The sequence below is a fragment of the Neomonachus schauinslandi genome, chromosome 3 (assembly GCF_002201575.2).
Source record: "Neomonachus schauinslandi chromosome 3, ASM220157v2, whole genome shotgun sequence".
NCBI classification, from domain to species: domain Eukaryota; kingdom Metazoa; phylum Chordata; class Mammalia; order Carnivora; family Phocidae; genus Neomonachus; species Neomonachus schauinslandi.
This window is the reverse complement of record NC_058405.1, coordinates 181,422,727-181,437,755: the sequence shown is the minus strand read 5'-3', so window position 1 is coordinate 181,437,755 and position 15,029 is coordinate 181,422,727. Positions and strand designations below refer to the sequence as shown.

The window sequence follows — 15,029 nt, the reverse complement described above, 5'->3', positions numbered from 1 at the left end:
TATATGAAAAAATATCTTGATTGAGTTATCATTGAGATTCACTTTACGTGGGGTTATCGGTTGTGTGAATGCCGCTTTGTTTGTTTGTTTGTTTTCATTCCAGGCGATACAATTTCCTGTAACGTCACTTACCCTGGCAGGCCAGGGCCCCCAGGATTTGATGGGCCTCCAGGTAGGATCAATGAGAAATTGCTGTTTTACACATTCCCCAGAGTAAAGGAACTGGTGACAGATGAACCGATAGTTAATCATCTGGCAACTAGTGAGGATAATTATCATCAGGTTTTGAGGGACTCTGGGAAAACAGCATTTGTGGTAAGTCACACTGGGGCTCAAGTCTACTGGTTTGGACATACTCTAGGTGGGGTTGTTTGATTTATTTTTTAAATTTCTATGCAACAAAATTTACCTTGATGTGATCACATATCAGTAGAAATGTCTGCCCTTTGAGAATTTTAAAACTGTACCTTCTTTCTTTTCTTATGCCCCAAGAGTGAAAAATGATAATGTGCTTAGTGATTGTAAGTTTTACTCTATTCTTCTTTCCAAGCCTCAAGGGATGTGAACACTCAAATTTTAACTTGGCGGTTATACCTCCTTTAAAGTTATTTTAGCTGAGAGAACTTCCAGTAAGAAATCACAGAACGTTTTAAAAAAAAAAAAAAATCTCGATTCCTTTTGCAGGTGCTTCTAGCCTATACTTCCTTTGAGGGCAATATAGTAAGGTGCAGGGAAATAGATTTTGGCCTTTATCCTGGTGGTTTCTTAGCAGGCCACACGCTGGCTGCCGTCTCCTTCCTCCTACAAGGAGGAGGTTTGCTCGAATATTTGTGTTGAGACGGAGCATGGGAAGGCACCAAAAGATTCATCGGAGTGGTGATATATGTCTCAAAGGCTTTCAGGGAGAATCCTTTAAAGTATGGCTTCTGAGAAAGTGCTTTAACAAAATCACTCTCTTTGAAACACTTACTTGGAGCACACGATTCATAAAATGATTATGTAAACCAGGTGAGGCGACATCATTACTTACATAAAGTAGAAATACTCTGAAAATGACAGTGTAGATTCTTTTTAAATCACTTGATTTTGTTCTCATTTGATTTGTGTTTTATTGAGCCTGTGTTTTGTTATTATTATTTAGGACCAAAGGGATTTCCAGGTCCTCGGGGCACTCCGGGGTTGAGGTGTTTGGATGGGCAAAAAGGTCAGCGTGGCAAACCAGGAATATCAGAAATACCTGGTCCACCTGGTAAATAAGTGTTTTTCATTTAAGAATGTGTATATGCCTCCTAAACTCAATGAGCTTAGTAAGCAGATGGCCCAGGGAGCCCTACATAACGGGGGGGGGGGGGATGTTTTTTCTTGAAACCTTAAGCTCTTAGCTATGTTTTGATAACTTTTAGGTGCTGGTAATTTTGTAAATTCTCAGGGCTCCTTCCACCTGAAGCATGAGTTCCAGCCTATTATTGGTCTGTTATTTGATAGAAACTGCTCAGTCCAGACAGACTGTCAGTGAATGAAAGCAATGAGGGAAACATCGTTGGCTTCTAGGAGATACAAAATCACAATGTATTTTCTTACAAAAGGTGGCAAAGCAACATTGCCTAGTAAGTTATTCTTAATTTTAGTTAATACTCTTGTATTTTTAAAAAATGTGTTTTTATCAAAGTAGTAGCCTTCCATTTGTATTGGTTCTATATTTGTACATTTAAAAATTTAAACTCTTCTGTTCAATAGGGTTTCGTGGTGACATGGGCGATCCAGGTTTTGGAGGTGGAAAGGGGTCCTCCGTTCTCGGGCCCCCAGGCTCACCTGGTTCTCGTGGAGCAAATGGTCAGAAAGGAGTCATGGGAGACACTGCCTATGGCCAACCAGGTGCCCCAGGCAAGAGAGGTCTTTCAGGTGTGCCAGGGTCAAAAGGACACAGAGGTGACCCGGGACGTCCAGGCTTTTCAGGTATGAGGGCCGCTCTGTCCCTGTGGTCCATAAAGCTGGCTCAGCTCTGGAACAGGTCACTGAAGAGTATTTAGACTATCTAGCCATAGAAATCTAGAATGCAAGATTTCCCCCCTAAGCATCTTCCCTCCTAAATGAGCACTGGTCACATTTCAAGGAACTTGCATCTGTAGCATTGTCTTTATATTTATGGGTTGTTTTCAAATTCAGGGCAGCTCACTGTGGCTCAGTCCATTCGGGTTGATTCAGCAGCTACTGGACATCTGTCTGCTTCGGACTCAGGATAGCGTGTGAGCACTGTAAACGCCCAAGGAGCAGGCACCGGGTCACCTGCCCACTGCCAAGGCCAGGTTGAAGGAGGACAGGCTGCAAGAGGAGGGGCAGCTCAGGGGGGCAGAGCAGTGTGCGATGGTGTTCAGGGAAGCTGGCTGTGGGCTGGGCCCTGGCAGGCACACTGTGTTATTTGGACAGGTGACAGGATGGAGGCACTTTCATTCCAGCAGGGGCAGCAGGTGAGGAAGGTGGGAGGATGGTCCTGGCACTGACTTACGTCTGTTTCCAAAATCACTAAGGATTCCTCAGGATCCTCAGTACAAGTCTTTAATGTATTTAACAGTAACCCTGGGTAAGGATCCTTAAAATCATCATCTTTGGGGACCCAGTCTCAGGAATTTGATTCATTACATCAGAATTGGCTGGGTCCCAGCAGTCCAGCCCCTTGGGTGATGGTGACCAAGAGTGGACCCCAGACCAGACTTTTACAAACACTGTTCTGGTTCTTTTCGAACAGTAGATGGGCCAGTATTTATTAGGTATCCACAATAGTATCATAGTACAGGGCAAATGGAGGGCAGGGGATTAAGTCACTTTCTCTGTCACCAGGGAGCTTACTTACTCTGTAGTTGGTAAGTCAAAATATTTTTCATTGACTCACAGAATGTATTCTCCTGTTACTTTCCAACTAATTGGGGTTTTGTATATGAATATTTTGACTTAGTAATCCTACTCTCTCACTTATGACAATGTATCTAAGGAAAGTGTTCAGCAGAAAATAAAGGTTATTGTGAAAATACTCTTGTATTATCCACAGTAGATGAACAAATGGGGACAATAAAGAGAGTTAAGTAATACACACACACACACTCAAAGGAATACCATTCAGCTATTTTCAACTAAAATTATTTCAACTAAAATTATAAAGATTATAACAAAATTGAAAACATTTGCAGATTAATATGCGATGTGAAATAATCCAACAATTATGCCCTATGATTACTACTTAAAAGATGTAAACTTATGAACAGAAGTATATTGAAAACATGGAAAAATAGAATAGATTTTTAGGTTAGGGCATGGGATGATGGGGGGGATTGATTTTCTTTCCTGAAAATTATTACTCTGCCTTTCCAATATATAGAAATTTAAGAGTTCAAGGGATGAAATAGCTTACAAAAAGCACATCCATAAACTGCAAACTGGGTGTGTAAGCACTGTGGAGATTTGGTGTAATGTGAGAGGTTAATTAAAATCAAGAAGAACTTCATGGTGTTTAAATTTGCCCAAGCAACTTCTTTGTTGCCTACGGAACCATAACAAGTAACTCTATTAGTAATGCATGGTTTTCCCATTCACTTGGAGCTCACTACCATCCAGGATAAGAAAATCCTTTGAGAGACTTCACTCGTTTGAGCCCTGAGCTGGATGGAAATGCTTGTTTCTGGTATTGCTATGCATGCCCCTGTTGCGGCAGGCTGACTCCCTAGTTTCATACCAAGAGTGTCAGGAGTGCATTGTATCATTTCAGGGCCAGCTGGCAGGCCGGGATTCCCAGGTCTCAAAGGCCCCAGAGGCAGAGAGGGAAGTGCTGGGTTTCCAGGAATCCCAGGTCCACCTGGTCAGTCCTGCAAAGGAGGCGCCCCAGGGATAGCAGGACCACCCGGAGTCCCCGGGGCTCCAGGCCGGCCAGGTAAGTGTGGGCATGCGCCAAGCCCTGTGAAGAGTCTGGGCCTTGACCCTACTTCCGGAGGAATGAGCCCACCTGCTGCTCTTTTACGGACCAGCACAACCAAGACCCTGCAGCAGAGGTGAAGGACTTTCCTGTTCTAGAATGGCAAGTGGCATGCGCTTCCTGGTGGTTCGGGTCATTTCCCCTTGTCACCCTAGTCTCACGGGGACACCGAAGTGGGGCTTGGAGATGTTGCATTGCATGCACAGTGGGTCCCAGGATCTGCAGGGAGCACGGAGCCTGGGGAGCTGCTGCTTCATAGCCGCGGGCAGGACAGCCTGCTCCTTATGCTGGGGCGGGTGCTGTGTCATCCGTGGGCAGCACACACAAGCTTGAGAGCTAGCCCAGTTCTAGCCCATAAAGAGCGGCCAGGACCTTGTATTTTTGGTGCACCCAGCAAGACACGTAGGGGCTCAAGAGACCCAGGAAGAAGTGTGTCTCAACCCAAGGTGCTAGAGGGCTGTTTCCAGTGTGATCTTCATTTCACCATTTGGTTTGTCACCTATTATTTAAATCCTATTGCATTTATTCAAAAATGGCAGCAAAATGCCCTCTGAATGGATCAAAATGAGATTGGGGCAAACCCTGCCACTACAGCTTTATTTCTAGCACCAGTAAAAAGTAGATGATGTTGCTGTGATTTCTACAGTTCTCTCTGGTGAACAATCTGACCAAGTTTACTTGGCCAGAGCTGCAGGAAACATCTGGAAAGTTTACTTCCATCGGTTTCAAGAGTAAATACAAATAATATTTTTGTTCTTCACCCTTCCCCATTTTCCATTTTTAAAATGCTCTTTATAGTATTCGTGTATCTCTACTGGGAGATATTTATTCAAGTAATCTGCCTTTCCTTTTATAGCAGCCAGAAAAAGACGTTCTGAGACTGATGGAGAATTGCCACTGTGGTTTAGCTGATAAACATTGTTTGCTTCATAGGAACGGATACACAATTTAAGCTATCGGGAACTTTTTTTCCTGCCCGTGTGTGAAGCCAGTGTTCGGTCTTCACATGTTGTTGTCCTTGTGTTTTTTCTCAGGTGCCCCAGGTTGGAAAGGACAGCGAGGGGATATGGGGCCTCCTGGTCCATCTGGGATGAAGGGCCTCCCAGGAGTTCCAGGATGGCCAGGGGCACACGGTCCCTTAGGACCCCCAGGTGTCCCAGGCCCTTCAGGGGATGATGGACTGCCTGGTCTTCCAGGCCCAAAGGGTGGGTAGCACTTTTCCATTATTTACCCCTATTTTATAAACTTGAAATCCACTGCCAAGTGAAGACTATTACATATGATCATACTCTTGAATTACTGTTATTTCAGCCTGATATTGTCCTTCTCTTAGTGACAGCTCCCTTCTTCTTATCCCCTATATTTTTATTTCCAGTGGCAGAATGTTTTGGCATATGTAAATGGGAAAAGGTGGGTAGGGAGATTAAGCCCACAGAACCCCCAACACACTAGGTAGAGCAGATCAGGTGTTGGGTCAGGGCTAATGTACTTCCACATCGGATGAGCCCCCACTCGCCAGCCCCACGTCCCCCCCGCCACATCTTAAAGCGTCATGAGATCAGGACTTAGAAACATAAAGGCTCCCACTTCAGCCCTATGGGGTGGAAAGCTGAGTAGGCGAGCACAGCCAATACATGTGGTGGGGCTGATAGTGGTCGTTCACCTTCGGTACAAACTGAGGTCCGAGGGAGGGCAAATCTCCATGCCGACGACAAGGAACGCAAACCTAGGAAGCATGCTAGCCTTTAAAATGTCTTTCTACAAATTCATGTTCTCATTTCATCAGGATCCCAGGGGCTGCTTGGCTTCCCCGGTTTTCCGGGGCAAAGAGGAAAGCCTGGCCCCGAAGGACGTGCTGGCCATAAAGGGGACCCGGGAGAAGACGGTCGGCCTGGCTTCCTCGGAGACCGTGGGGTGAAAGGTGCCAAAGGTAAATGCACTTGACAGCATGATGATGCCACATTGGTGGTTTTGGTATTTGATCAGAACGTATAGAGATGGTCTTTGAAAAATAAATGGGACTATCCTGCAGCTTGGATTCCTCTTCCTTTTGGATTGCTGGTGTTTGTTTTAGAATCTTAAACCAAATTCATTTTCCAACCTTTCAGTCTTATTGCATATAACTGATAAATGAATTGCTCTATTAATAGAAAAAATAACAAGTGCTTTGATATATGGCTATTGGGTTGAAAAGAACCTTCTCACCAGTTGGGAAGGGGGTGAGGCCCCAGTCTCTGTTTCAATCTTTTCTTTCTTTTTTTTTTGTAAAAAAAAAAAAAACAACTTTTTTTTGTAAAGAGCCAGATAGTAAATATTACAGGCCCCTGTGGTCCCTGTTGAAACCACTCAGCTCAGCTTCTGCAGCATGGAAGCAGCCAGACATTGCATGGAAACATGCTAATATAACTTACGTTCCAATCGAATTTTCTTCATGGACACTGAAATTTGAGCTTCATTTATTTCACATGTCACAAAATGTTATTTATTCCCATTTTGAGTTCTATTCCCTAATAATTTTTTTTTTAAAGATTTTATTTATTTATTTGACAGAGAGAGACACAGCGAGAGAGGGAACACAAGCAGGGGGAGTGGGAGAGGGAGAAGCAGGCTCCCCGCAGAGCAGGGAGCCCGATGCGGGACTCGATCCCAGGACCCCGGGACCATGACCTGAGCCGAAGGCAGTCGCTTAACCAACTGAGCCACCCAGGCGCCCTATCCCCTAATAATTTAAAAATGTAAAAACCATAGCTCACGGATTATACGTAAACTGGTCACAGGTGGGATTTGGCTCTCAGGTTGTAACTTGCTGACCTCTGAAATAGAGTAAGTCCACTTTCATCTGAGTCATGAGTTACGCCTCCCCAGCTTCCTTTAAAGGAAGAGTTTTCAGGGCACCCTGGTGGCTCAGTCGGTTAAGTGTCTGACTCTTGATTTTGGCTTAGGTCATGATCTCGGGGTCCTGAGACCCAGCCCTGTGTCAGGCTCCAGGTTCAGTGAGCGATAAGGGGGTCCTGTTTGAGATTCTCTCCCTCTCCCTCTGCCCCTCTGCCTGCTCATGCTCTCTCTCTCTCTCTAAAATAAATAATAAATCTTTAAAAAAAATGAAAGTTTTCAAATAAATAAAATCTTAAAAAAATAGTTGTCCTTACTATTAAAAAATAAAAATTTCTAGATTACTGGTGTAAATGTTCTGTGTCTATCCCTGTTACATATTTACTTTTACCACTTAGCTAGGAGGCCATAGTGAGTGAAGGTAAAATCTCATTTCCAGTTTTGAGAATGAATGCTTGACAATTTGAGAAACAAGTTTTTTGTCCTTAAAGCCCTTTGGGTAAATAGCCTCCTATATAATTTAAATTACTTTACTTCTTAGTGGATTGATTCTACTCTTATTTTTGTTTTACTAGCCTGTAAATTTTTTTATAAAAGAATCAAGGGATCAGAGTCACTCTTAGCTAGCTTAGATTAAGTGATGTTTGCTATGCTATTATGGTCTCCAAAATAAAACAAATTTAAGAAACTGATATTACACTGTATGTTAACTAACTGGAATTTAAATAAAAACTTTTTCAAAAAATGCCCTGATTGGTGTTTGCTCCCGTGGTAGAAATACTCCCACCGTGGCTGATTTAAAGCTGCCAGCACTTTAATAACTGGTTTACAAAATTCTTGGCTTGTTAGTAATTGGCTCTCACCATGCTGGTATGAGCCCACTTGAGCACACTTCTTTCTACAACTGGACAATATTTATGAAAATCAGATAGAAATACCGTATATTCGTCCTACCTTTCAGAATTCTCTATGTGGAGAAGCAAGTTGAAATAAGTGTTCTTTTAATGTAAGGAAAATAATAGAGGGTGGCTAGGAAGGGAAAGGCAGGGAACTGTAAAATATGAGATGGGCAGTTCACGTTTTACTGGATGAAGAGACATATTTCAGATTTGGAACTTTTCAAGCTTATCTGTTTTCACCTAAGACTCAGAGACCCATTTGGCTGAATTTAGCAAGTATCCACTGATCACTGCCTGTACCCCAGACCCTGTTGCTGGACACACTGGGAGGGGGATGTAAAAAGGTGCAGCCCTTCCTTTGGGAAATCCATTGTGATATTGTGCAAGCTATAAACATAAATATGGTTTAGGAAATGAAATGTGGATTTGCAAACTGGACCTGAAGTGTCGTAACAGAAAAATCACGTGTGTGGTGCTTCTGTTTGTTCTTCTCTTTCATAATTAATATCTGAAGGGGAGAGAGGACCCCCAGGAGATGAAGGAGAGATGGCTATCATTTCCCAAAAGGGGAAAACTGGGGAACCCGGACCTCCAGGAGATGGTGGATTCCCAGGAGAAGAAGGTAGGTAAAAGCTCATTCTTTTTAACTGTATCAAATGAGTTGGCCTTTCTAGATCATTCAAAGAAGCATGCATAAGGGGCAGCTTTCCTAATAATGCTGAGATTGGAGAAGGTCACTTTTTTAATTTTTTTATTTTATTTTATTTTATTTTATTTTATTTTTTTAAAAGATTTTATTTATTTATCTGACAGAGAGAGACACAGCGAGAGAGGGAACACAAGCAGGGGGAGTGGGAGAGGGAGAAGCAGGCTTCCCGCGGAGCAGGGAGCCCGATGCAGGGCTCGATCCCAGGACCCTGGGATCATGACCTGAGCTGAAGGCAGACGCTTAACGACTGAGCCACCCAGGCACCCCAAGGTCACTTTTTTTAGATACAAATATACACGGATTAACCTCATGTTGCATTTTTCTTTGGCTTTTCCATGCCAGAACTTAGTTAAAGTTCATACGTATGTATAGGTCTGGATATTCCAAACTAGAATCAGTCCTAAGATTGTACATCTAATACCAGTACCAGCTTCCCAGTACTCCCAGTTGTGGTGACTGGTATTAAAACGAGTAACACAGTGATGACTGTCCAGGTCATTTTGACCCATGCTTCTCCATCTTCAGCATGCCCACGAACCCCTGGGGCTCTTGTGGAAATGCAGATTCTGGATTGGCACATCTGGGGCAGGCCCCACTCTTCCTTTCTAACAAGCACCCCAATGCCTGTGCTCCCCAGAAACAGCATATGGCAAGGATTTTGGCCACCACATTTGTATTCTCCTGCCCCCCAAGTTCAGGTTTAGTCTGCGTGAGGCCCGGGCTCTTGTCTTGGCTCTCTCCTTAACTAGTTGTTAGGGGGCGACTGTTTTTTAACTGAGCTAGGTAAGTTCTTCATTTGTGAGATGAGTGTGTGACAAAGCAGATGGATGACGCTGCAGGCTCATTCCTCCCTGAGTCAATTCATGGGCGCTTCTTTCCCAGTGAGGTCACTGAAGCCCAAAACCATCACGATGGGGCTTAGGGCAGGAACCAGGACTCCCCAAAACCTTGGGCTTCATCTCCTAAATAGAGGACCCAAACTCTCAGCCTCACTAGTGCTCCACCTGGGATTTCCTTGAAGAGGTTTGTCACCCTTGTAACCCCACCAGGTGATAAAGGCGATCCTGGGATGCAGGGGAGGAAAGGAGAGCCAGGAAGACACGGAGCACCCGGATTTCACAGAGGGGAGCCTGGTAGAACTGGGCAGCCAGGGCTTCCCGGCTCCCCAGGCCCCCCAGGCTCCCCTGGGCCAAGAGGGATTATTGGTTTTCCGGGATTTCCAGGTGACCAGGTAAGTGGCTTTGGTTGGGGAGGACAGAAATAATACAACCCTTTGCTCTCGGATGCCCATAGGAGTCATAATTTGCCAGTGTACATCATTGCTCTTTGACTGGCTCTTAGAATGTAAGCGAAAAGAATGGAAGCTTCTGGAAGGCCACGATGTGACTATAATTTCTAAGCAGGGCTCATGCCTGTTTTCCCATGACAGATGACAGAGTCACTTACTCCACGTACTACCCTACCCCCCCCCCCCCAAGCCTAGTTTAAACAGCTCCACAGAAACTTTCCTCGTGACTACTGGTTTATCAGAGTAAAGAATCCTCTGAAAAATAACCCGAATTCCAGTGTCTAAACCTTCCTATCTGGTTGCAGATATCACAGATTTTGCTGTAAATACATTTGGTCTTCAAAACCATGAGTAAAATACCCCACTGAGAAGCCAGGAGGTACAATATGTGTCATAGACTACATCACAACTTCTAGAAGATGGATATAATTTGCTACCCATCTTTTGGAATCAAATAGATTTTTCAAGTTTTTGGTAAAAAAAAAAGTCTTCTAACAATATTTTATTTGGTATTAATTTGCTCAATCAAATCTTAAAATTCAAATTATGTGATACATTTACTGTTTTGTAATCGTGCTACCTGTTGGTACCTCTAATTCTTCAGTTTTAGTCACTTTTAAAAAGCTAGACACATGCATTAGTATGCTGCAATGCACTTCTGATTTTCTTTACCACTGCAAATATATGGAGATGGGTTATGGAAGATTGTAACTGGATAATGTTATGAATATGTCATTTGTATTTGAAACCAAATTAAAGTCTTTTGTTACACTGTCAGGGTGAGCCAGGTTCTCCAGGGTCCCCCGGACGTTCAGGATTTGATGGAATGAGAGGACCTAAAGGTATGTTTTGGACATACAGCAGCCATCCACCAAGTTCATGTTTGTAGTATTGTGAGCATGCACATTTGGTATGAAAATTAAAGTATATCCAACAAACTGCAACCTCAAAGGGCTTCTTTTTTACTTTTTATTTTTTAAGTTTTTATTTAAATTCCAGTTAGTTAACATACAGCGTAATATTAGCTTCAGGTGTATAATATAGTGATTCAACACTTCCGTACATCACCCGGTGCTCGTCACAAGTGCCCTCCTTCATCCCCATCACCTATTTAACCCATCCCACCCCCCACCTCCCTTCTGGTAACCAGCACTTTGTTCTTTATAGGTAAGACACTGTTTTCTTGGTTTCTTGGTTTGCCCCCCCCTTCACTCTCTTTTTCCCCTTTGCTCATTTGTTTCCTAAATTCCACATATAAGTGAAATCATATGGTGTTTGTCTTTCTCTGACTGACTTATTTCACTTAGCATAATATCCTCTAGCTCCATCCATGTCGTTGCAAATGGCAAGATTTCATTCTTTTTATGGCTGAATAATGTTCCATTGTATATGTATATATATACCACATCTTCTTTATCCATTCATGAAATGCTAGATGCTTGGACTGTTTCCATAGTTTGGTTATTGTAGATAATGCTGCTATAAACATCAGGTTGCATGTATCCCTTTGAATTAGTAGTGTATTTTGGGGGTAAATACCTAGTAGTGTGATTGCTGGATCATAGGGTAGTTCTATTTTTAACTTTTTGAGGAACCTCCATACTGTTTTCCAGAGTGGCTGCACCAGTTTGCATTCCCACCAAGAGTGTAAGAGGGTTCCCCTTTCTCCACATCCCCGCCAACATCTGTCATTTCCTGACTTGTTCATTTTAGCCATTCTGACAGGTGCGAGGTGATATCTCATTGTAGTTTTGATTTGCATTTCCCTGATGATGAGTGATGTTGAGCATCTTTTCATGTATCTGTTGGCTGCCTGGATGTCTTCTTTGGAAAAATGTCTGTTCTTGTCTTCTTCCCATTTTTAAATTGGATTATTCGTTTTGGGGGGCATTGTAAGGGTTTTGATATATTTTGGATTCTAATGAATTATTCATTATGGGGGTTTTGTAAGTTCTTGATATATTTTGGGTACTAACCAAGGGGTTCTTCTTAGACTCTGTCAGACAGTCAAACACTCAAGACCCAAATCATCCACATTTGTCATTCAGATCCGAGGGTAGCAGGTAGAGAACAGCATGCTTGCGAGCACAGAGGTCTTTCTCCTCAGTGGGGGTCCTTGAGCAGTCTGTGTGGTGACTGAAGCTCCCTAAGTGGCAGCTCAAGTACAAGGAGACCAGATCCACATTGTGGGCAGCGTCTACCTTGGCTTGGAAGCCTCCTGCCCCATAGGAGGTAATGTCTCTTCTAAAGACTCTGTAGATAGGGCTTTTAGGTTCCCAGTGACAAGAGTCACAGGACACAGAGAAGGCCAGAGCCATGACTTCCCTCCGGGTGTTAATACGTCACTTAAGAATTTCTGGGCCACATTTAATTTTCAGTTGGGTTATTTTTACCATAAGCCAAGGGTCAGCAAGTGTGTTTTTTCAAGGGGTCAGATCACAGATATTTTCAGCTCTGTGGGCTCTGTTGCAGCTACTCAACTGTGCATGAAAGCAGCCAGACAATATGCAAACAAGGGGTGTGGCTGTGTTTCATTAAAAAGTTATTTACAGAAAGCTACAGGTTAGATTTGGCTTCATAGTCTTGGTTTAACTTGTGCCAAAAACAATGCTGCCTCATAACACAGCTGACATTCTACCTTAATCAGATTTGTAGGGAAACAGAAACACAAAGTTACCTGTGGATAAAAATACTCTTAGAGGTTTCATTTAACTTTTATTCAGACAAACAAGCAAACAAAAATCAGGATATCTTAAATTGTGATGTTTACGTAAACTTTTTTTTTTTTTAAAGATTTTATTTATTTATTTGACAGAGAGAGACACAGTGAGAGAGGGAACACAGCAGGGAGAGTGGGAGAGGGAGAAGCAGGCTCCCCACTGAGCAGGGAGCCCAATGTGGGGCTGGATCCCAGGACCCTGGGATCATGACCTGAGCCGAAGGCAGACGCTTAACCACTGAGCCACCCAGGAGGAGCCCCTTATGTAAACTCTTTAACATTGTTACTGTCCTTGTATACCAGTGGGTTAATATTTTTCTTTAAATCTATTTAAATATGATTCACTGTTTTAACCTTAGCTTTAACCTCACTGTCTGTGAATTCACAGGTTTGATGAGCAGTTATATTTTACTTTATACAGATGAAAATGAATAACTTTAAAATATAAAGGAGTAGGGGCACCTGGTTGGCTCAGTCAGAATAGCATGCGACTCTTGATCTCAGGGTTGTAAGTTTAAGCCCCATGTTGGGTGTAGAGATTACTTAAAAATAAAATCTTTAAAAAAAAATACAATGAACTATAAAAGAATAATTAATGAACCACCTAAAAATCTCCTCCCTTACCACAAAATGCTTTGCATTTTGAGAGACACTCCATAAGTAATAGGATAACTGCTATAAGAAAAAATGAACTGTGCAACTTATTTTTTCAGAAGGAATAATCTATATATTTTCCTCAGAAATAGTTACAAGTAGGGAAGTTCTCATATTTGAGTTGACATTTTATAGCTTCATGGTTTAAAACTCAGTCCTCTTCTAATTCCCTATGCATTTATTATAGTCCCTTTGCCTCTCTCAAAGTACAAACCTACCTCTTCTTATGTTCTTCATTCTTGTATCTGGCCATGTTTGCAAGGAACTGAAATGCACTCGTGGTCCCTGGAGTAAAAGTGGTCTCATGAAGCCCACCATAAGGCTAATGAAACCCAGCCCTTAGGCAACCCATGGTTTCTCTCTTGAGACCGTTCTGCTTTTCTTTATGGGCTGGCTTTTACTCACCTGCCAACTGGCTTCATCACCAGTATCCTTTCTGGATCTTTCTGGATATGTCTGGATTGCAAACATGCTCTGCATCGAAGCATCATGCTAATGACATCGTGATGATCCTTTTGGTCGCTGCCTCAATAACCAATGACCTCAAACTCTTGCTTTTTATCCCAACTTCTCAAGGAGAGACTTGCTGACCTGAGATGGACCAGATTTCTATCCCTCAAAGCCACAACTATGAGCAGGGTCAGGTGGAAGAGAAACTTCCACAAATGTGGGTGGGACCCCTTTGAAAGGGGTGTGGGTAGGAAGATATTATAAATCATACCTAACTGACTCTTCCTCTCTCTTATAACCCCATCTGTTGTCTTGCCCGTCCCTGCCACACCATTTTGAGACCTCCGTTTATAACTGGCCCCCAGCTAGAAGCCCTGTGTCGGGAAGAGCACAGTCACAGCGTGGCACAGCCCTGTGGTACTGTGGGGACCATTGCCTGCCGTGGCCTGCGAATGTGTGGTCTCTTGTGAAGTCATCAATAAAGTGTGCCTTTTAATTTTGTTTTTACAAGGACACTGAGTTGAACTTCCTTGCAGAGAGCTTAAAATGTGATTACAGCAGCTAAAACAGGGGCAATTTCTGCTTTTTGTTTCTAAAACACCATATAAGAATATAGTCAGTCAATCAGTACCAAATAATTTCTTAAATAGATACCTAAATTTGAAACTATTTTTGGGAACTTAAAAACTCAAACTTATTAAGAACTGTAGTTTCTTATGATGGTTATGAACTATAAAAATGGTGTGTGTGTGTGTTTAAATCACATCTTGCCTCTATGTTTCCATTTGTTTTTATATAGGAAAAAAAGCATTTCTTCAAAAACTCTTCTGTAATATTTGAAGATAAATTATAAAGACAAATATGACAGTTATTAAGTCATGTGTATGAAACAAAATTAAATTATCTTAAATAATGTTATGTGCATTTTATCACTTACAGGAGACAAAGGTGACCCTGCAAGTCAGTTTGGCTCACCTGGTCCAAAGGGTGAACCAGGTAGCCTTGGATGTCCAGGTATAGCCACATGTTTTTCTTATTAAAACAAAAAAGAATAGGGGCGACTGGATGGCTCAGTCTTGGTCTCACCCAGGTCTTGAGCTCAGGGTCATGAATTTGGGCTCCATGTTGGGCTCCACGTTGGGCATGGAGCCTACTTAAAAAGCAAGCAAACAAAACAAAACAGAATAAATTTAGTTTGAAAAATAGAGCAATTACTTTATACTCCTAGCTGGCAATACTTCTATCGGTATTTTCTTCCCCCCTTTACACACTAAGGTACATCCCGAAGGATTATGTATAAATGCTGCCGCCACATCCTTGGCCCAGAAGGACATCAGGATTATATCCCAGGGATTCTCAGGCTTTTTCCACCATGGCTTACATGACCTATGATGTTGACATAACAATCCACTCCCCTTGGCATGCCCAGATTTTGACATGGTCAGAAATGATTACGGCAAGCAACCAAAAGCTGAACTATTTCACAATCTCTAGAATTATAAATGATACATTGG

General features: G+C 42.6%; 1 protein-coding gene across 1 annotated transcript in view; it reads left to right on the top strand.

Annotated features, from left to right (window-relative positions):
- The window catches only part of COL4A4 (collagen type IV alpha 4 chain), a 103,936-nt gene that overhangs the window by 58,689 nt on the left and 30,218 nt on the right, over positions 1-15,029 (top strand). Inside the window, exons 25-34 of the mRNA XM_021682955.1 lie at positions 104-172; positions 1,142-1,249; positions 1,738-1,956; positions 3,761-3,922; positions 4,999-5,169; positions 5,751-5,894; positions 8,210-8,317; positions 9,454-9,635; positions 10,471-10,534; positions 14,455-14,529. Coding sequence (XP_021538630.1) covers positions 104-172; positions 1,142-1,249; positions 1,738-1,956; positions 3,761-3,922; positions 4,999-5,169; positions 5,751-5,894; positions 8,210-8,317; positions 9,454-9,635; positions 10,471-10,534; positions 14,455-14,529 — 1,302 coding nt within the window. The remainder of the gene's footprint in view (positions 1-103; positions 173-1,141; positions 1,250-1,737; positions 1,957-3,760; positions 3,923-4,998; positions 5,170-5,750; positions 5,895-8,209; positions 8,318-9,453; positions 9,636-10,470; positions 10,535-14,454; positions 14,530-15,029) is intronic.